At 43.5% G+C, this 22446-nt stretch overlaps 2 protein-coding genes across 4 annotated transcripts; both read left to right on the top strand.

Annotated features, from left to right (window-relative positions):
- Positions 1 to 431: 431 nt before the first annotated feature.
- On the top strand, positions 432 to 22437 carry hyls1 (HYLS1 centriolar and ciliogenesis associated). 3 transcript variants are annotated; one of them, XM_085772081.1, is made up of 12 exons: positions 432 to 605; positions 1287 to 1424; positions 1638 to 1760; positions 1911 to 1984; positions 4515 to 4738; positions 5331 to 5386; positions 9766 to 9941; positions 17961 to 18006; positions 18588 to 18642; positions 18851 to 18932; positions 19023 to 19049; positions 22242 to 22437. In XM_085772081.1, exons 2-12 carry the CDS (start codon positions 1325 to 1327, stop codon positions 22374 to 22376), a joined length of 1098 nt encoding a protein of 365 aa, XP_085628207.1. In that variant the 5' UTR covers positions 432 to 605; positions 1287 to 1324; the 3' UTR covers positions 22377 to 22437. The 3 variants fall into 3 exon arrangements, with proteins under 3 accessions (XP_085628207.1, XP_085628205.1, XP_085628204.1); XM_085772079.1 differs by having other exon boundaries at positions 1911 to 1990; positions 4500 to 4738; XM_085772078.1 differs by having other exon boundaries at positions 1911 to 1990; positions 4485 to 4738; positions 22242 to 22405.
- On the top strand, positions 6698 to 7756 carry LOC146960785 (uncharacterized). The gene is made up of 2 exons (XM_085772064.1): positions 6698 to 7551; positions 7712 to 7756. The coding sequence occupies exons 1-2, from the start codon at positions 6706 to 6708 to the stop codon at positions 7754 to 7756; spliced, it is 891 nt and encodes a 296-aa protein (XP_085628190.1). The 5' UTR covers positions 6698 to 6705.
- Positions 22438 to 22446: the final 9 nt, after the last annotated feature.

Raw genomic sequence — 22446 nt, 5'->3', positions numbered from 1 at the left:
TTTGTTTGTTTGTTTGTTGTTTTGTCTGTTTGTTTGTTCTGCTTACTTTCTATGTATGTTACTATGTACTATGTTTGTATTTCTGTTGATAATATGGACCCCCTCGAAAATGAGATGGCACATCTCAAGGGGCTATCCTGTAAAATAAAGTCAATAAGGGGGGCTTTTATTTTTTGAAAAGCTACATCACATTGACGAGATGTGTTTGTGTGAAGTCCTGGGGTTGTTGTGGAAACTTTTCTTTTAATTTTGCCGCAGAAACAACGTGTGGTGCTGGCTTGAGGCTTGACCCAAATGTCTCAATGTGTGGTGGGGAATGTGGGCTGTTTGACCGCAGTTCCCTCCTTTCGGCCAGTAGGTGGCGATAGTCCGCTGCTTGGCCTGTGACGTCATCCCAGTCCGACGTTTCAGCCAATCACTGACAAGAATAATATACATACCGGAAGTCAGTCGCAGCCGGCGTCGTTTTCAAAGCTCGTTAACGGCCGTTGTCTTGGTGCCGCTGCCTCTAAACTTGTAAACACGGCGACTGTGAATAAACTTTTCTGTTTTTCTTTTCTTCTTTTTTTGACACAATGGCTTCACTATAACCAGACTCCGTCCAGGTGAGACTCAAAAACAAGTTTCTTATTCGTTTTTTACCCATTGTTTTAGCTGCTAACTGTTAGCTTAGCTCCCGAAGCAAAGCGAAACTCGGACTTTAAAAACATTAACTAGTTTAATGTTGATGAACTTAACAGCTCAGGAAAGAGTGGATGAAGACAAACTTATGGCCTCTGCTGAAGTATTAGTAGTTACCTTGAAAAAAAGAAACATTATCGCCACAGCTATCAATACACAACTCTGAGCTATCAGTATCATTTATTAGTCGATTTATCAAAGAGTAGAGGAGTGTGGTATCAGTTTTGAAAGCTGACTTACTCACTAACCTTTTCAACACAAACAGTAGCCTGTTTATAAAGCGTGTGCTCTTAACAACACGGATCGAGTGTATTTCTGAGTCTGTAAACGCAAATCCAAGGTATACCAATTAAAGTATGAGTATTATCTTGTGTTAAAAGACAAAACGAAACGCAAGAGTTAACGATAAAGGCCAGAGGGTAAGTAAAACATCAGTAAAACCTTAGCTAACTACAAAATAAATATCCTAATCATACCACTCTAAATAAATATATAGAACTAACACTCATTTTCCATGTCATTATACTCGATAATAAGCTCATCTTACTAAATGTATCTGCTTGTATGTTATTGTTCATTGTGTGTTTTTTTTTGTTCCTCTTCAGATTTTGAACTACCTCCTTGACGTGAAGCCGAACACATTATGGACAGTCTGGATTTCTCAGAAGAGGAAATCCAAGAGCAGCTGGCAATCCTCGGCTACAGAAACATACCACGACACAGGCTGCATGAATTCAAGCAAGGTTCGATCCCCACGACACATCCACCACCCTGCCTGAGATCCTGAATGTCCATATTATGCGCTAAATGTTTACAAAATTAACACTGACCCATACGTGGTCAGGGTTTTTTAAAACTTTGGAATAGTTACACCACAAGAAAAGATGAAGGCAAATGAAAAAATTACCTCTATGTTGATGATTTTCATGTCCAAACGTGTCACTGTGTTATGTCAGATCTCGATGAGCTGATTCGACGTGGACGATGGGAAACTCTGGTGTCGTCCAAGCAGATTAACTCAACACACTCTCCTCCGGCCTCGTCTCAGCCGAGCCCCCCCGCCTACACCAAAGAAAAAGGTCAGGGAACACATCTAGATAGTACTAATTGTATTTACATAACGCTTATCTCTAAACAGTCTGCTGTTAAATGTAAAGTCTGAATAGTTTCCTTAAAGTAATTGTTGTTTGTATTAACGGCTGAATTGTGTGTTTTTTCCCCCTTCACAGTCGGTCGGTGCCACTTTAAAGACTCTGATGAAGGATTTTTCTTACATGCAGCCAAAGCAGATCATGACAGACACGTAAGTGTTCACTGCATGCTTCATTCATTTTCTATCATACAACAAATTATATCAGGAAAAGTCTAAATAATCGCAAAAATCTATAATAACCCTCATGTTTTCATGTCAGCCACTCAGAATCAATAACAACTTTTTGATATCTACATTTTTGCTTTGACACAAGCACAGATTGTTTAATATATCATCATGTTATTGAACTGTGGGAAGGCCGTTTCTAAACAGAAACCGATTTCTAGCCTCTCATTACAGAATAGACACAGACTTATAAACAGGGTTTACGCAAAACAAATGTGTCAACAATGAGTTGCCTACATCAGACAAACACAGAAGTGCGATCATGTACACAGAGCATCCGTATGAGTTACATACAAACACCTATAACAACTAGGTTCCTCATTAACTGGATTAATTACTTGTGTTGATGGCGTTGGGGATGAAGGAGCCCTTATAGATCATTTTTCTTTGCCCTGAGGGAGCAACTCTCTCATGTTTGCGGCCAACTATCTTCCCTGTCATCTTGACTATCCTGTTGAGTTTATTTTTATGTAACATCAGGCAGCTGTACCAAACTGTGGTATTGAAAACAAGGATGCTCTCAACCAGGCTGACATACGGCCCGGTCGCCCAGCGCCCTGGAGCGGAGGCAGTTTCAGATAGGCCACATGTTAACCAGCTGGATAGACCAGATCGTACCAGACTAGAGGCTGACACGGGAGTGTTTTTTCAATCCCGCCCCGTCCCGCTCCCGCAAAAAAAACCCGGTCCCGTCCCGGTCCCGTGACAAAGTCAAAAAAAAATCCTGTCCCGTTCAAATCCCGAATAAATCACTCCCGATCCCGTCCTGTTCCCGATTTTTTCTTTGAACACAGTCATCATAGATCCCCCCTCCCCTCTCTCTCCCTCAGCGCACTGCAGGCTGAATGACAGACAAAACAAGACGGTAGATGTGGCGTCAACCGTCTTGTTTTGTTATTTCAATTAGTGATAATGAACGCCCTCCTCGTCCTTTCTCTCTCCCTCTCTCTCTTTTTCTTTCTTTATTTTTTGCTTGTCTGCATCACCTGTTTAATGCGAGGTGGAGATTACGCCGCCGCCGCATCAGCTGACTCCTCTGACTGGCGGAAAACGTTTAATTGCCTACCGGTATGTTGATTTACACAGGTTACACACCGCTACGTAGCCACGACAGTGATCACTGAGGGTGTGCGGTGTGCAGTGTGCGTCAGCTGTTTAATGCGAGGTGGAGATTACGCCGCCGCCGCATCAGCTGACTCCTCTGAGTCAGTCTGACTGGCCGAAAACGTTTCCCTACCGGTATGTTGATTTAGGTAGCCTACACTGCTACGTAGCCACGACAGTGATCACTGAGGGTGTGCAGTGTGCATCAGTCCACACACTTAAAACTTTTGGACCGTTTTGAGCGCACCATCCTGGCTTGTGCTTCTTTGAATGTCGCGCTTTGACTCCCGGTCCCGTTCACTCCCGTTTACATTTTTTCCCGTCACGTCCCGATCACGTGATTCAAAATAAATTGAGAATCCCGTGTCCCGCGGGAATCCCGATAAAATGTCAGCCTCTATACCAGACAGGAAGTCGGGCACAGAAAAGGCGAGAGAATCCGGTCAATTTTCAAAATAAAATAATTAAATGATGATTAATTAAGTTGTTGCTTGTCCGGCTATAAATATTTGTCAGTTGTGTCTGCACACGAGAAAACCGAGTGAATACGAGTATGGGCGACTGCAGTCGATGTCTGACGGGCGCGGAGAGAGGAGGAGGAGTACTATTTCTGTGCGACCACCCAAGCGCCCGTGAAGGCGCGCGCACTTCCGCGGGCAGTGCGTCCAGGGTGATAGACTCTTTCCAGAATATCCGGCCTGAACCCGAACCCCTTCAGTTTCCTAATTAAAAACATTTTCTGACTTGACTTTTTGTAGATGAAGTCAGTATTATCACTGAGACTCAGTTTGTTGTCCATAAATGTTCCCAGATATGAGACAGCTCACAGTTTCCAGATAAAAATGAAGACGAGCCCAACGTTTAGGTTAAAGGGACAACGAGGAAAAGCGAAGTGTTTCCACACTACATTTATGAGCCTCCGCACTGTGAAATTCTTTGACCGGTGCAAGACAGACTCATGTTTTCATTCATCAAGAATTAAAGTCAGAAGTTGGAAGACGATCACATACCGTCGTAGTTCCCACCATAAACGGAGATTCATACGGCGGCGTTATTCTCATGACTCGCCACGAAACCGAAAGTAAAGAAACGCTGGTCGGCTCGCCCAGCATTTCCACCACCACTAATAATAACAAAATAACCATAGAGACAAAACCATAGATTTATCTAAAATGGACCATTAACAAGTGGTAACGTAGATTCATCCACATTAATATCAGACTTTTTTTATTGTTGCAGAATTTTTCGTTCTGCCGACGGAGGAGAAACTCCGTGTTTTCTCTTTAATTTAGTCGGTGTGACTGTCTGTTCTTCAACACAGCACGGGCGGCGGCAGCAGCAGCAGCAGCAGCAGCAGCAGCAGCAGCATCGGGGACACTGGGACGACTCGTACGCTCAACACTCGGTGGCTGTGAAGCTCCGGCTGCCTCCCGGAGCTCCCAGCCGGCTGCAGCTGGAGGAGGAGGAGGAGGAGGAGGAGGAGGAAGACGACGACCTCCAGCCTCGGCTCTCTGACAGCTACACGTCGTCACCAGACGCTCAGGGCCGACGCTTCATCAAGAGGAAAGTGCTCAGGTAACTGACTGTTAGTTTATTTATTACATAGACTTTGGTTTTATCTGTCGTTCCAGTGATGAGATATCCAGCTGAGTGATATAAAGACCAACAAAACATAAAAACAACCAGACAAAAAATAAAAAAGATCTTATGAGTATGGCGGTGTATTTTATCTCAGTAAATAAAAAGAGTGCAGCCAGTTCATTTCTAAAGAAACTGAACTGTTATCAGTCATTGAAATGTTTTTGCTCTGCTATGCCCTTATATTAACTATGTCTGTGTTACTAGATATTTTAATTCCTTTTCGGATCAATAAAGTATTTCTAAGTCTAATTTCAAGCATAAAGACACCATTTAATGTACTTATGATCGATTTTAGTGTTGATAATACATTAAATGTTCAATTATTTCATACACACATTTTTTTCTGACCAGCAAATACATTCAGAGGCAATTTATAGTTTGTAGTGAGTGATATAAAATACAAAATACAGTGATATTAGATCTTTCCATTTCTTTTTGTGTAGCTTGATGAATCAAATGTGTCTTTACAAACAAAGTCTTTCCTGTATGTTTATCATTAACACTGATGTTTTTTTTCCACTTCCAGGAAACATAAAGGACAAACTTTGATCTGCGATGAATCAATCTACAGTGAAGACTCAGGTAAAGACAATATCTACAAACCTCAACAGTTTGTAGAAATTCTCCTAAAATCAACTAATAACCCGTCTTAACTGTTTCTTTTCTAATATTTGGGTTTGATGCCAAGTCATGTTATTGGTCTCCTGTGGGAGAGATTTGTCTTGGACAACACAACAGAACAAAACAGTACAAAAACGGCTGCATTAAGTATTAAAAACATACAGTAAAATCTTAATCTTAACACTTAAATCTAAATTAAAATAAACTAATAAAAAAAACAAATGTTGAAACGTCAACTGGAGTAGAATAAAATAGAGAAAACCAGGTCCAATCACACAGAAAAAAAAAATATATATACAGCGGGGAAAATAAGTATTGAACGTGTCAACATTTTTCTTCTAATAGAGCTATTGACATGAAGTTTTCACCAGATGTCGGCAACAACCCAAGTAATGCACACATACAAAGAAATCCAAACATTTATGCCTGTAAATTAAGTCATGTGTAATAAAGTGAAATGACACAGGGAATAAGTATTGAACACATGAAGAAAAGGAGGAGGTGCAAAAAGGTAAAGAAGGAAAGACAAGAAAGGAGCTGGAGTCTGTGCAAAGTAACATCAGCTGCTTTAGTCCAAACTGACGCCTATGAAAAGGTTTCTCATCACCAAGGCGTCACACAAGAGGCGTCTCATGACGGGGAAAAGCAAAGAGCTTCTCAAGACCTTCAGAAACTGATGTTGCAGAACAAACTGATGCATCGGTTACAGTCGTGTCTGAATGCACCGTTTTACCCGTTAGTGCCGTTAAACTGGAACTAAAAAGATCAACATTTTACCATAAACTGGTCCTCACAAGAGTCAAAAGAAAACTAAGAAGAGTTGTGACGGAGAACTTTAGAGAGACCTGCAATTACAAAACAATGAGTAATGCATTTAACCGCCCTGGCCTCTATGCTGCTCACCGTGCAAATCTTACTGATGCGTTGAATCCTTATTTTCCCCGCTGTATGATAAACACTTTTGCTCTTTACTGTTTCTCAAAACAAACACAAGCAACACACTCAGAATAGTTGTGAAGGTTCAGGGACTCCCTCCTGTTAAAGACCAAGAAATAACTCTGATCACAGTGAATCCTCCGTGAAGGATTAAAGTGACATCATGGGATTAGATAGAAGGGGTGAACGGCTGTAAAAGGCCGAGGTGTCATTTCCTCTGGTGGCCAGCGGGAGGCGCTGTTGCAGGAGTGAGACGATGTCAGTTTAATCCTCTTAGCGAGTTCCTTTTTAAGCCTCAACACACACACACACCTCAGCCCTCAGCAAGAGCACAACTCAACACCATGAACAAAATAATGTCCAAGAGTCAGAGGGACGAGGGGAAAGAGGAGGACGACAAGAACTCCCTGTTCTCCTCTTTCTGGTCCGATGAAGAGGAGGAGAAAGAGAAGGAGGAAGAAGAAGAGGAGGAGAAAGAGGAGGAGAAGGAGCGAGTGGTTGGTGAAGAGGTTTGTAATCCTGTAGCTGAGAGACGGGACTCGCTCCAAGGGGAAAGACCTGAGGTAGACAAGCAGGAGAAGTTCACCGGAGAGAGTTCAGAAGATGGAGGTGACGACGAAGAGGAAGATGATGAGGAAGAAGAGGAGGAGGAAGACGAGGAAGAGGAAGATGAAGACTCTGAACCTTTAGCTGAGAGACAGGATTCGCTCCGGGAGGAAACACCTGAGCTGAATAAGCAGGCAAAGTTCACTAGCCAGAGTTCAGAAGATGGAGGTGATGAAGAGGAGGAGGAAGACGAGGAGGAGGAGGAAGAGGAGGAAGATGATGATGATGATGATGATGATGATGAAGATGAGGAGGAAGAAGAGGAAGAGTCTGAACCTGTAGCTGAGAGTCAGGACTCTCTCCGGGAGGAAACACCTGAGTCTGAGCTGAACGTCAAGAGGAAGTTCACCAGCGAGAGTTCAGACGATGGAGGGGACGAGGAGGAGGAAGATGATGATGAAGATAATGATAGGGAGGAGGAAGAGGAAGAGGAGGAGCAAAAAACAGCCGATGAGGAAGATTTCGTACCGGTAGCGGAGGCAAAAGAAGAAAAATCTCTCCTGGAGAAACTGGAGCTGAAGAACAAGGAGAACGTCACCGGAGAGAGTCACACTACTGATGCTGCTGAAGAGGATGAAGAAGATGTAGAGGAGGAGGAAGAGGAGGAGGAGGAGGAAGGAGTTAATGAGGAGGAAGACTCCACACCTTTACCTGTAGCTGAAGCAGAGGAGGAGAAACCTGAAGAGGAGGAGGAGGAAAAGGAGGATGAAAAAACGGCCGATAAGGAAGATTTCGTACCTGTAGCGGAGGCAAAAGAAGAAAAATCTCTCCCGGAGAAACTGGAGGTGAAGAACGAGGAGAACGTCACCGGAGAGAGTTCAACGACTGGAAACAACGAGGACGAAGAGGAGGAAGAGAAGGAGGAGGAGGAGGAAAAAGAGGAAGAGGAGAAGTTCAGCATCGGCTCCAGGAGTCCAGTTCCCAGCCTGATGACGTCCGGCTACGGGACGTACCGACCGGAGGAGGAGCCGGACGGAGCAGACGACCAGGACAGCCGAGGAGACCTGTCCGAGGCGAGAGACGACGAAGAGGAGGAGGAGGAGGAGGAGGAGGAAGAGGACGGACGCTCGCTCTTCAGCTTCAGCGGCTTCGACGTCGAACGGGACGCTGCTCGACCAGGAAGTGAGTCGCTGCTGCGGAAGAAGAAACCGGACCAACGGGAGAAGCAGACGGACGTAAGACTGGAAGAAAACTTGAGCCAGAAGCTTCTAGAAGACGAGAGTGATCCTGAAGAAAGAAGACGACCTGAGGAAGAAGAAGTGCAGGAGTTTGAAGAGGAGGAAGTGGAGTCTGAAGATGACGAGTCCTCGAGCAACAAGGATGTTAAGTTCTTCAACTCCAACGTGGACCTGAGCTGGACGATGTACGACAAGATGTTGGAGTGGGAAGGAAACCTCCGGCAGAAGAACGGTAAACGTTTTAAAACTTTAAAACATCCTCAAGATCAACTTCCTGCTCCTTCAGCGTCCATCAGACATGAGCATGAGAACGTCCCCTAGTCTTTAGGTTCAGCCTCAAGTCCAAAGTGCTTCTCCTGCAGGAATTTAGATTCTCAAGATTTAGATAGCCTACTGTTCTTTTTGTAATTTAACAAGCAAATAAAATAAAAATAAACTCCAGATTAAAGGTACAACCATCAACTCAATTTAAAAAAAAGTCCCTTCAGTTTAAAACAACCGGTTTAAATCTCTGAGGTACAATAAACAGTTTGATCTGTAGTTTACAGTTCAGTTAATTTTTCATTTCGGCGTCCAATCCTCTGCGGCCGGCTTGTGCCCCGCAGCGATCGTTTCGGCGTTTGGTCTATTTTGTGCACGAGCCGTGACCGATCGCGTCAATCTTGGCAGGAAGTCACACAAAGAAACACGAGAGAATCCGGTCAATTTTCAAAATAAAACACCGGAAATGACAAACACGTGAGGCCAATGTGTGTACGTTTGTAGCCTATTTGTGTTTATTAATCGAAACTGAGCACACACACAGAGCTGAGGGGCGAAACGCTTGTTCCCCGGCCGAGTCGTTAATTAATGGTAAACGCTGGATGTGCTGGTTGATAAGTTTCGTTTTTAATGAGGAGGAACTAGAACTCAGCTGTGATTGAAAAGCATGAGTCGAAAGTTGTAACTGTGTAGTGGAAAGGGGTGCAAAGTAGGAAATGGTAACTGGTTGTGGAAACTCTGCTTTACATTGTTTTAACATAAAAAAAAAAAATCATCATTCTGAAGGTGTGGCGGCTTTTATTTTATTTATTTATTTTACACGATCAATTACATGTAGAGGAAACCCTGGTGTAGCGTAGATTCATCCACATTAATATGAGACTCTTTCATAACCAAATGCAAACTCCTCTAGGTCTCTTTAAAGGTACTTTTCCACCAAAAGTTCCAGGAACTTCTAATTCCTAAAACTTTCTTTTCAGGAACTAAAAGGTTCTTGTGGCCCACTGTCGTCCGGCATTTCCACCGAGGACTAAATACTGGAGAAATTAAGCCTATACTCCTAAAATTACACATCTAAGAACAAAAACTTTGTCTCAAACTCATATTATTTAAATAACACACGGTGAAAAACAAGGATCTAGAAACAGTGTTGGTCAAATTTCTCTGGAAAAGTATTTAAATTACTGATTACTCCTTTAAAAAGTAGCCTAATCAAGTTGCTGTTCTGATTACTTTATTTCAGATATATTTAGTTAAGTTACTAGTAACATTATTAGTTATTCCCTCAACAAAACAAACAAAAAAGAACAAAAACTTGTCAGATTTTAAGTGAACATGATTTTGTCGTCTTTGTTCCAGATGTGGCCAGCTGTCTGGAGGAGCGACTGGCCGAGCTGCACGTGTCCTCGTCGCCTCGCCGCCTCCACTCGGAGACGGAGACGGAGAACGAAGACGTGAGCGACCACGGCGACTCCCACAGCTCGGACCCCGACGGCGTCTCGCTGAGCGCGTTCGAATCCTACATCAGAGGCATGGTGGGTAATGTAGTCTCTCAGCTCCACATCGGTCATTTTCTTCTTCTTTATTGCGTCTTTTCTCTCTTTTTTTGCTACTAGTGCACTCTCTCCTAGTTTTTACTGTGTGTTGAAACGGTTTAGTTTATAATTGATGTCGAGTGATTGTGAATTTTCAAAGACTGATGTAATAACAAGAGTTTGGAGCAGGAAAAATTAAATCCATCAGTATCCCAAGAAGAAAACTGTAAATGAAGAATCTTAGGTTTTATTGAGTGAACCTAGTTATAAATGATGATTAATCCGGAGCGCTGAGCATGTGAAGATTTCTGTCCCATCGATTTAACATCTTAACAGGAAACTAAAATTAATAAATCACAAATAAAATGTACTACTTAGACATTAAACTAAAACCAATTATTGGACCACAAAGTCCCTGATGATGTAGGATTCAGTCAGGTTGTAGGGCTGGGACGATGTGCTTTTCTCCCGATTCTATTCTTCTACAATTTTTTGGATGGTGATTCGATTTAAATTGTGATTCTACGATATTGCCGATTCTCTCGATTTTTAGTCTTTAGCATTTTTAACATTTATCTGCACACAAATACTGTAGGAGTCTATAAATTAACATACTCCATTATAAAGTGAACTTAAACCCTTTTCAAAACCTGGACTCTCTGTATGTGATGTTCCATGTGTTTTATTATGTAAAATGTTATAGCACCTCCTATGGGTCATTAAGAGGAATGCAGCTCTTTTCTCAGTGTTTTAGATGTTTGCATTTTTATTGGTTGTTCAGGTCACATGATTAACCAGGTCACATGATCAGTGGTAGGAAGTAAGAAAAAACTAGAGGGCCGCATGGGTTGAAATCTTCTCCTTTTTTACTCGGTCTCATCTGATTGTGCAGAGCTTGGAGCAGCTTTGTGTTTTCACATGATTAAAACAACTCGTCATAAAAACGCTGTACCTTCAATAAAACGGAGTTCATCTCGACAGCACGTCTTGCCTACTCATCATTGAAGATACCTAGCTACTTCAGTCGAGTTAAAGAATGTTTAGCTGTCTGGTGATGTGTGCAACGCTACGCGCTCAGGTGCCAGAACAGTGAAAACACAGCTATTCAGCGGGTTCTACACAACAACACGCTAGTGAAAAGAGAAGTACAACTCATTAGCGGCTTCAGCAGTGCTAGCCTGATCTCCCTATACGTTTTAAGATGGATGCCACGTCGCCTACAGAAGGACAGCAGGCAGGCTCATCAGCTAAAGAGGGAGCTACTGCCAAGTCAGTTTCTAGCGGATCCAGCTCAAGTTCAAAAAGTTCATCTGCTAGCTTAGCTGCTGCTAAGGCTAGGGCTAAGGTCTTAGCTGCACGTGCCTGTGCAACTTTTGTTCAGAAAGAAAATGAACTGCTGGTAGAAAAGGCTAAAATGGAGGCTGCTCTCGCTACATTAAAGCTAGACAAAAAGATTGCAGCTGCAGAAGCAGAAGCCAAAGCTCTCGAGTCTACAGCAGCAGATATAGAGAAAGGCTCCAGAGGCTCCAGAGCTTCCAACATCTTCCTCCTTCCTCCTCAATCCCCCCAAGAAAGGACCAACGATTATGTTGAGCGTCATTCACAGGAAGACTCTAAGCCTCCACTCACTGAACCACCACAGAGTCAACCTCAACTATACAATCCCGCCATCTTGAGCAGTGCCACTCCAAACCTCTTCGATGGTCCTGCGGATGTTAGACCACGTATTCCAACTACTCACCTATTGAAGCCAGATCCTGATGCTAACCCTCATACCTTCTACCCCACGAGGCCACAACAACCATTCACACCCACTCTCAGCAACCAAGCTCCTCACACTCCCTTTGCTGACCGTACAGGCTTTGGTGATATTGCCAGATTCCTCGTCCGTCGGGAACTGCTCAGCTCCAGTCTCACCAGATTTGACGATCGTCCTGAAAGCTACTGGGCATGGAGGTCGAGCTTCCTAAACTCCATTGAAGGAACAGAACTAACCCCAAGTGAAGAGCTCGACCTGCTATCCAAGTGGCTGGGTCCACAGTCTTCAGCACATGTGAAGAGGATCAGAGCAGTACACATCAGCAACCCAGCTCAAGGTCTGAGAACGGTGTGGTCTCGTCTTAATGAGTGTTATGGATCTCCAGAGATGATAGAGAAAGCGCTCTTTGACAGACTGGAGAAATTTCCCAAGGTCACCAATAAGGATCCTCAAAAGCTCCGAGAGCTCGGCGACCTGCTACAAGAGTTAGCATCAGCACAGCGTGAGGGGAACCTACCTGGACTGGCTTGCCTGGATACTGCGAGAGGCCTGATACCCATAGTAGAGAAACTGCCATTCAATCTCCAGGAAAAATGGATCTCTCATGGGAGTAATTACAAAGCTAATTATCAGGTACATTTCCCACCATTTGCCTACTTTGTCGAGTTTGTCTGTAGAGAGGCCTACATCCGGAACGACCCAAGTTTCTCTCTGTTCTCTTCTGCAGACACAATAATGAAGCCGAACAACACAGTAAAAAAGATGAGTAGCTCTAGGAACTTCGTCTCCTCACACAAAACAGAGGTCTCTTCTATGCTTGACCCCGACGACACAGGGACGCCTAGTGCTAGGCCAGATGTTAGTAGGCAATGTCCTATTCACAAAAAGCCTCACCCCCTTAAACACTGTAGAGGCTTTAGAGCCAAAGCAATCGAGGAACGCAAGGCTTATCTCAAAGAAGCTGGCATATGTTTTAGATGTTGTTCTTCAAGCAAACATTATGCCAAAGATTGCAAAATCGCAGTACAGTGCAAAGAGTGCAGCAGCGACAAGCACGTAGCGGCTCTTCATCCTGGACCAGCTCCGTGGCTTAGCCAGACCCCTGAGTCAGAGAACGGCGGGGAGGAGAAGGGTGATCAGTCTCCTACTGTGAACTCAAAGTGCACGGAGGTTTGCGGAGAGGGTAACGCCCCACGCTCCTGCTCAAAAATTTGCCTTATCACAGTTCATCCTAAGGGTCAACCAGACAGGTCAGTGAAACTTTACACCATTCTTGATGATCAGAGCAACAGATCGCTTGCTAGATCAGAGTTCTTTGACCTCTTTGGACTGGAGGGCACAGAGTCACTCTATACTCTTAGGACATGTGCTGGTCTTACTGAGATGTCTGGGAGGAGAGCCACGAACTTCATTGCAAAAACTTTGGATGGAAGCTTCAGCATAAATCTCCCGACTCTCATAGAGTGTAACTACATCCCAGAGGATAGGTCAGAGATTCCTACTCCTGAAATCGCCAAGTATCACACTCACCTTAACTCTTTGGCTGAGCACATTCCTCCCCTTGATCCAGAGGCTCAGATCCTCCTTCTCCTTGGTCGTGATGTTCTGCAGGTCCACAAGGTGAGAGAACACCGCAACGGACCTAACAGCGCACCATACGCCCAGCGCTTGGACCTCGGTTGGGTCATCATCGGGGAAGCCTGTTTAGGCACAGCTCACAAACCCAAAGATGCTAACGTGTTCCATACTCACATTCTTGAGAATGGACGTCATTCTCACTTCACACCCTGTCCAAACCATCTCACTCTTAAGGAGAAGCCCACTGTGAACAGTCAGAAGTCTCACGGTCCTCATAGTCTCAAAGGCTCACCACTTTCTCTTTTGACAGTCCAACGCACTGAAGGTGACTCTTTGGGAAGTAAGATCTTCCAGCGCACAGAGGAGGACAACGAGATTGCCCCCTCTATTGAAGACAAACAGTTCATCGAGCTAATGGACAAAGAGATGTTCATTGACGAAGGAAACAACTGGGTAGCCCCACTCCCATTCCGCCCTTCAAGAGTACGTCTACCGAACAACAGGGAGCAAGCTCTGAGTCGCTTTAAATCTCTCTGCCGCACTCTTGATAGGAAAGCAGAGATGAAGCAACAGTTTGTCACCTTCATGCAACGGATCTTCGATCAGAATCATGCAGAACTGGCTCCACCATTAGTGGAGGGAGAAGAGTCCTGGTACCTCCCTACGTTTGGAGTGTACCACCCGCGCAAGCCTGGTGACATCAGAGTCGTGTTTGACTCCAGCGCCAAACATCTCGGGGTGTCTCTAAATGATGTGCTGTTGACCGGGCCAGACCTGACCAATAGATTATTGGGGGTTCTGATGCGTTTTCGACGTGAACAGATTGCTGTCACCACAGACATCGAACAAATGTTTCATAGTTTTCTCGTGAGGGAAGATCACAGGAACTTTCTTCGGTTCATGTGGTTCAAGAACAATGACCCTACAGATGAGGTTGTCGAATACCGGATGCGGGTTCACGTATTCGGCAACAGCCCCTCTCCAGCGGTGGCGACCTATGGCCTCAGAAGAGCTGCGCTGTACGGAGAACCGGTGTTTGGCTCTGCAGCAAAGGAGTTCATACATAGAGAGTTCTATGTAGATGATGGCCTCACATCTCTGCCATCAGAAAATGAAGCTGTCAGCTTACTCAAAGCAGCACGAGGTATGCTGGGTATGTCTAACCTACGCCTCCACAAGATTGCATCCAACTGTCCCGCAGTCATGCAAGCATTTCCGGCCTCCGAGTACGCCAAGAACTTGAAGGAACTCGATCCTGATAGTGATTCTCTTCCAATGCAGTGTAGCTTAGGACTGAACTGGGACCTGTGCAAAGACACATTCACCTTCCGGGTCTCCAGCACCGAAAGGCCTTACACAAGGAGAGGTGTCCTTGCTACTGTAAACAGTTTATTCGATCCGCTCGGCCTAGTAGCACCGATCTCCATTCAAGGAAAGTTTCTGCTGAGAGAACTAACCCAAGACACCATCGACTGGGATGAGCCTCTCCCAGCAGAGCAGGAAGGAGAGTGGATCGCTTGGAGAGATTCATTACAAGCTCTTGAACACTTTGAGACTCCACGTTGTTACACTAGTGCATCTATCTCCAACGCCCAGCATGTTGAGCTGCACATCTTCTCGGATGCGTCTGTAAAAGCCATCGCTGCAGTGGTCTACTTGAAGGTGTTGGATAGCAACGGCACAGACCATGTAGGATTTGTGATTGGGAAGGCTAAATTAGCTCCTTTGACAGTCCATACGGTCCCACGTCTTGAGCTGGGAGCTGCGGTCCTCGCTGTTGAGATTGCAGAGCTGGTGTCAAGAGAATTGGATGTCAAGATTGATGACATGAAGTTTTACACTGACAGCAAAGTCGTGCTGGGTTATATCTACAACGTTACCCGCAGATTTTACGTGTATGTCAGTAATAGGGTAGAGCGCATCAGGAAGTTCTCAAGCCCTGAACAGTGGCACTACGTACCCACCAGTCAGAATCCAGCAGATGTAGCGACTAGGTCAGTACCTGCGGAACTTCTCTCAACCACCAGCTGGCTCACCGGGCCCAAGTTCCTGCTGCTACCCATGAAAGAAGATGCACCTGTGGAGACATCTTACGACCTTGTGAACCCAGACTCGGATGCAGAAGTGCGTTCTCACCTCACGGCATGCACCGACACAAACCTGGGCTCTCAACGATTTGAAAGATTCTCAACCTGGCAATCTCTCATCAGAGCCATAGCCACTCTGATCCACATCGCGGAGACCATGAGAGCCAAGAGTACAAGAGGAAAAACAGAATGTAAAGGTTGGCATCAATGTTCAAAAGTCCACACGTCTGACAATCTGCTCAAAGCGAGACAGGTCCTCATCAGATGTATACAGAGTGAAGCATATCAGACTGAGATGTCTTGTCTGAAGCAAGGGATGGACATCCCGAAGAGCAGCCCATTGAGGAAATTGGATCCTATGCTCGATAGTGATGGACTCTTGAGAACTGGGGGCCGACTTCGTCACTCGACTCTCAAGGCAGAAGAAATGCACCCTCTCATTGTCCCTGGTCGAAGCCATGTCGGTGGTCTACTCATCAACTACTATCACGAGAGAGTTAAGCACCAAGGCCGGATCTTTACAGAGGGAGCGATACACGCCGATGGCATTTGGATGGTTGGTGTCAGGAGATGCGTTGCGAGACATCTGTACAAGTGTGTGACGTGTAATAAGCTCAGAGGAAGGACAGCCGAGCAAAAGATGGCTGACCTCCCTTCAGATCGGTTAAGCGAAGAGCCACCATTCACCAACGTAGGCATTGATGTATTTGGGCCTTGGAGTATCTCTACTCGACGCACACGTGGAGGTGCCGCTAACAGCAAGAGGTGGGCAGTGATCTTTACCTGTCTCAGTGTGCGCGCTGTTCATATAGAGCTGATCGAGGCCATGGACACATCAAGCTTCATAAACGCCCTTCGTCGATTTTTCGCCATTCGGGGTCCCGTGAAGCTGATACGCTCCGATTGTGGCACAAATTTCAAAGGGGCATGCAGGGAGCTGAAAATACTCCTTCAGGACGACAAGGAGCCTAACGTCTTCCGGTTCCTCAGCAAAGAAGGCTGTACATGGATCTTTAATCCACCTCATTCCTCCCACATGGGCGGCGCGTGGGAGAGGATGATTGGGGTCTCCAGGAGGATTCTGGATTCCATGTTGTCCCAGATTCAGCCATCCAACCTCTCTCACGAGGTTCTGTCTACAGTCATGGCAGAGGTGTCCGCCATAATTAATGCCAGACCTCTGACGACCATCTCTACAGATGTGAGTGCTCCATCGCTCCTTACTCCAGCCATGATCCTTACCCAGAAAGTTTGCAGTCCTCCTCCTCCAGGCTGCTTCGTCGACGCAGATCTACATCGCCAGCAGTGGAGGAAAGTCCAGCACTTGGCCAACACCTTTTGGGAGAGGTGGAGACGCGAGTATCTCCCTATGCTCCAGAGTCGGTCGAAGTGGCAGAGGAGCCGCCCCAACATCAAGGAAGGAGACATAGTGCTTCTTCGTGATACCCAAGTGGAGAGGAACCAGTGGCCCATGGCGCTAGTCACAAAAACCTTCCCTTCGAGCGACGGGAAGGTCAGGAAAGTGGAGCTCAAGGTTGTCAGAGGAGAGACCTCTAAGACCTTCCTTCGGCCCATCACGGAGGTGGTGGTGCTAATGTCTCCCTAGGATGACATAGACTTTTACTTAACTCCCTAAGTGTTTGTCTTTCATAGTGGTATTGCGTTCAATACCAGGCGGGGAGTGTGATGTTCCATGTGTTTTATTATGTAAAATGTTATAGCACCTCCTATGGGTCATTAAGAGGAATGCAGCTCTTTTCTCAGTGTTTTAGATGTTTGCATTTTTATTGGTTGTTCAGGTCACATGATTAACCAGGTCACATGATCAGTGGTAGGAAGTAAGAAAAAACTAGAGGGCCGCATGGGTTGAAATCTTCTCCTTTTTTACTCGGTCTCATCTGATTGTGCAGAGCTTGGAGCAGCTTTGTGTTTTCACATGATTAAAACAACTCGTCATAAAAACGCTGTACCTTCAATAAAACGGAGTTCATCTCGACAGCACGTCTTGCCTACTCATCATTGAAGATACCTAGCTACTTCAGTCGAGTTAAAGAATGTTTAGCTGTCTGGTGATGTGTGCAACGCTACGCGCTCAGGTGCCAGAACACTGTATGTAAAAAAGGCGAACAAATGCACATTGCACAATATTTAAAAATTTTTTGAAAAAAATCGATTTAAAAATCATCAAAAAAGATATTGCGATATTTGTGTGAATCGATTTTTTCTCCCACCCCTATCAGGTTGGTAGTAAAACAACAAAAGCAGCAGCGATGAACCTTTCTAGAGTCAAAACAACGTTATCATGTCTGTAGTTTTATGAATGAATGACCCTGTGAGATCAATAAGACGATATAGTCTGACTTTTAAATCAATCAATCAATCAATCAATCAATCAATCAATCAATCAATCAATCAATCAATCAATCAATCAATCAATCAATCAATCAATCAGTAAACTGACAGAGGTCTATCTCTTGCTCACAGCCATCAAAGATTAATGACATTTTAAATATTTAGTATATCCTGACTGTGACAAAAACTCAAAGTCCTTTAAGATGATCTTCTTTGTCACTACAATATTTTTATTTCTCACAGACTCGAAGTCGAAGTGACGGCGACCTCCGACCTAAACCCAAGTCCTGTGAGTCGACTCCAACCTGATGATGATGATGATGTTGTTTCTTCATTGTTTACACTCAACAGATCTGTAAATAATCACCAACATCAACACAGCAACACCTGATAAAACACCTGGAAGATAATAATATGTAACCTACTGTATAATTATAACACAATTAACACTATAGCATTATTATTATTGATAATAATAATACATTTTATTTGTAATGCACTTTATATTTACCAAAAAATCTCAAAGTGCTACAACAGCAACCAAAAAAAAAGAAAAATAGGTACATAATGAAGTTTACATATCTGTTGTATTATATTTTTATCTTGACATTTATTACTTTTTTATTTTACATTGACAGGATGTCGTATAAATTATTGATTATATATTTTTTTTCTCAAGTTTTCATTACATGTTCAGTCTTATTATTTTTATATCACATCATTAATGTCTGTCATCTTTTCATCCTCTCACTAGAGACATAATATACAACTATACTACATCACATATAACACACATCTAAGTGTTTATTGCCTTTCTTGTCGTTTACGTCTCCGATAAACCAAATAATCGATCGGATGTTTGTGTTTCAGTCATTCGACCTGTGATGAGTCAGAAGACCGTAAAGAAAACCGACCCAGTGAGCAGGTGAGTTTATTTTTTATTTATTGTTTTATTTGGGCGGGACAATGCACATTAATGGACATGTAAAACCTGTAAATGTGCCGGATTGTAGCAGCTAGTGCTAGTTTCCATCCGGAGTCCCAAAACATAAAAACAGTTCAGACATCATGATGAAGAAGCAACGTGCTGCTCTGACATCTGACGCCGTCGTCTGTCATCTTCCCCTCTGCAGGTATTTCCAGTACAAACAGCTCTGGGATGTGTTCAAGCTCCCGGGAGAGTCGGACAGGAGAGCGCTGCGCTCCGAGATCAAGGTACCAAAACATGATCGACATACTGTATGTTTGTTGCTTCATAAGTTAAATAATATTATTTTCCTTTAACTTGTTTCCTGTTTGTTTCAGGAGCGTCTGGCCTATCAGCCTCCACCGGTGAGTTTCTCCTCAGTTTCATCTTGTTGTTTATTTATTTTCCTGCTGCACTCGATGCCACTGACTTTATTTGTTGATGTTTCAGATCAGCACTTCACAAAACCTTGAGCAGTTTAAATAACTCCTCGTCTGTCAGTCATGAGGTGTTTAAGGCTCATTCTGTATCACTTTGTGTTGCTGTTATTACTGATGGATGCATTTTATTTCCTCTGCTTTTGGTTTTATATAATTTGGTTTATTAAAGGACAATTCCAGGCGAATTCAACTCGGGGGTGTATTTTCATATCATTTTAGGTCTAAAAGAATGAATCTGAAGGTTTTCAGTTTAATGTCTCCTGTTTTGCGGTAGTTGTGTCTGTCCCCGCGTCGCCACGGCAGCAATGAATGGGAGTGGATGTAAGTTCTGCTGTTTAGGCTGTTTCCATCCCTCAAAGCCGCAGACAGCGTCAGATGGAGACTCAAACATGCAGCCAGAAGTTTATTTACTTCAAGCAAGCCGACATGTTTGTAAAAGTCGATCTAATTCAAAGTCTTCCAGAGTCTCGCGCGAGACCCAAGTTGACGCTCGGTGTGTTCAGGTGCAGTAGGAGCTACCGCTTGTGTCATAAACACAGGAATATCAACTCTTTACTTGCTTCAAGTGTACATTTTTTTCCACAGACAGCGTCAGGTGGAGACTCAAACATGCGCCGAGAAGTTTTTTTTACTTGAAGCAAGTAAAGAGTTGATATTCCTGTGTTTATGACACAAACGGTAGCTTTTCCCACTGCTCCTGAACACACCGCGCACGGCAACTGGGTCTCGCGCGAGACTCCGGGAGACTTTGAATTAGATCTAGTTTTACAAACATGTCGGCTTGTTGAAGTAAATAAACTTCTGGCTGCATGTTTGAGTCTCCATCTGACGCTGTCTGTGGCTTTGAGGGATGGAAACAGCCTAAACAGCAGAACTTACATCCACTCCCATTCATTGCTGCCGTGGCGACGCGGGGACAGACACAACTACCGCAAAACAGGAGCGATTAAACTGAAAATCTTCAGATTCATTCTTTTAGACCTAAAATGATATGAAAATACACCCCTGAGTTGAATTCGCCTGGAATTGTCCTTTAATGTCATTAGTGGTGGCAGGAAGATGCACTGAAAAAATGCAGAATCTTAAGACATAAAAAAATATATATATCCCACGTTTGGACTTTGCAACCGTCACTAAACTAACCACAGTAAAAGTAAAACCACATTTTTCTGCCATGTCTCGTCTCTCTGTGGCGAAATAATACGAAACAAACCAGATTTTGTCATTTAAAGACAAATTAGCTGATGATTTAAACAACACATCTTAGATCTCAATTAATGAAATATTGCAGTTTAAAATCGTTGTTCAATATATAGTAGAGTGTGTTGAGAACAAAATAACATACAAATTATCAATGTAAATCAAAATTATCATCCCAGGTTGATTTCACATGGGTGTGATATATTTGGAGCTACAATGTGTTGTTTAAGTGTTCCCTTTATTTTTTTGAGCAGTGTTGTTAACCCAAATAACTTCAGATAAGACCAAACCAAGATAAGACAAATAAAATAAATATATTTCCATACAATAGTTCCCATTTTCCATACTTACCAGACCTGGAAATGTATAAAATCTAATTCCATACTTTTCCATAGGAATCCTGACCGACTAGAAACTGTGACTGTGTTTTACAAACAGGATTTGTTGCTGGACGATGAAACACAGTTGGAGGTGACATTAAGTTAACATCAGTGTTTATTTTTAGTTTTCTAGTATTTAAGGAGGAACGATCGTCACGACCCAGGAGATTTTTTTAAGGCCAAATGAGTTTTCTGAATTTCTTCCCTTCGCTATTACAATGTGACATTTGTTATTAGTTCACATCGAGCCACATGGGGGCGCTCTAAACAAAGCTATAATCTGCCATAACCAGGAATGTGAAACACAAGCGAATGTAGAGTTTAAACTTAAAAAGACATTTGGAAACTCTTCACTATGATTTAACAAACTACAATTAGCTGGATTTTTATTAAATAAGAGATTAAGTGTTCCCTTTATTTTTTTGAGCAGTGTGTTTTTTTGAGCAGTGTTTGAGCAGAGATAAATTGCATACTCTTTTTTTAATATTATGCACATCTATTTACTAGGGCCGGGACTCGATTAAAAAAATTAATCGAATTAATTTGAGGCTTTGTAATTAATTAATCGCATTTTAATTGCATACGAATATTTGACCTGAGGACAGTGAGAAGCATTTTTTTTTCACATGGATTTTAGTATACCATTGAATGACTGAATACATAAGCTTAAGCATTCAAGGTGGTACTTAACCCAGACCAACAGACTAGGGATGCAAATTATCCATTAATTCATTAATCGATATCTGATACACACAGATTAAATGGTCTTTCCTTCCAATACACTATGATGATTACTGTAGTATTTAACTAGGCTACATAAATCACAGTAGCATTAGCATAAACTGATGTGTTGAACTCAGCCTGATGTAAACATTAATAAAACTCAGTAACCAATCACACAGCAGCTCCATGTTGTCCCTGTGTGATGTTCAGGGACAGGTCAGGACAGTCTGAAGACAGAGCTCTGAGGGTGAAGTCCTGTCATAATGAGATGAGCTGCACCTGTGACAGTGACAGGTCATAGATGTAGCGCTGCAGCTGAGCAGTTAGCGCTATAGCACATTTAGCGTGCGCCCGTGTCTGTGTATCTATGTGCAGGCAGAGATCAGAGATGGTGTTTTAAATAACCATGCTAGTGTTTCACCAGCTCTCATCTCTGCCAGTCAGCCTCTCAAACTGCCGCCTCTCTCGCGTGCGGGCGCACCGCACGTAGACACACGTGAGAAAGAAAAAAAAAAAATTGAAAAAAAAAAATATATTTTTAAGTAAGTGCGATTAAATGCGTTAATTTTTTTTAACGCGTTAATTTTTGTGTAATTAATTAATCGTAATTAATGCGTTAAAGTCCCGGCCCTAATATTTACTTAAATATCAGAAATTATTTGAATTTTTTTACCGAGAAGTATGTAATTTAGAAATATCAAATGTGTAGGAACCTTGGTCTGTGTAACCAAAGATAAAAACACAAGTTTCCCGGTCGTTTTCTTTTATAGAACACAATGTTCACACATTAACTTCCTGTGTGTTTGCGTTGCAGCCTAAACCTCGGAGAGTTTTCGTACCGAACACCTACATCGTGCCGACGGAGAAGAAGCGCTCGGCGCTGCGCTGGGAGATCAGGAGCGACTTGGCCAACGGGCTCCTCCCACACAGATTCACTTACCGCTACTGAGCTACTGAGCCTTCTGCCTTGTTTTTTAATGCCTCTTTTAATAAAACTCCACAATGTGTTTTTTTTTATA

Source organism: Trachurus japonicus, unplaced genomic scaffold (genome assembly GCF_045865225.1).
Source record: "Trachurus japonicus isolate A0001 unplaced genomic scaffold, Traja_1.0 AP030010.1".
NCBI classification, from domain to species: Eukaryota; Metazoa; Chordata; class Actinopteri; order Carangiformes; family Carangidae; genus Trachurus; species Trachurus japonicus.
This window is presented reverse-complemented; position numbering and strand designations above follow the sequence as displayed.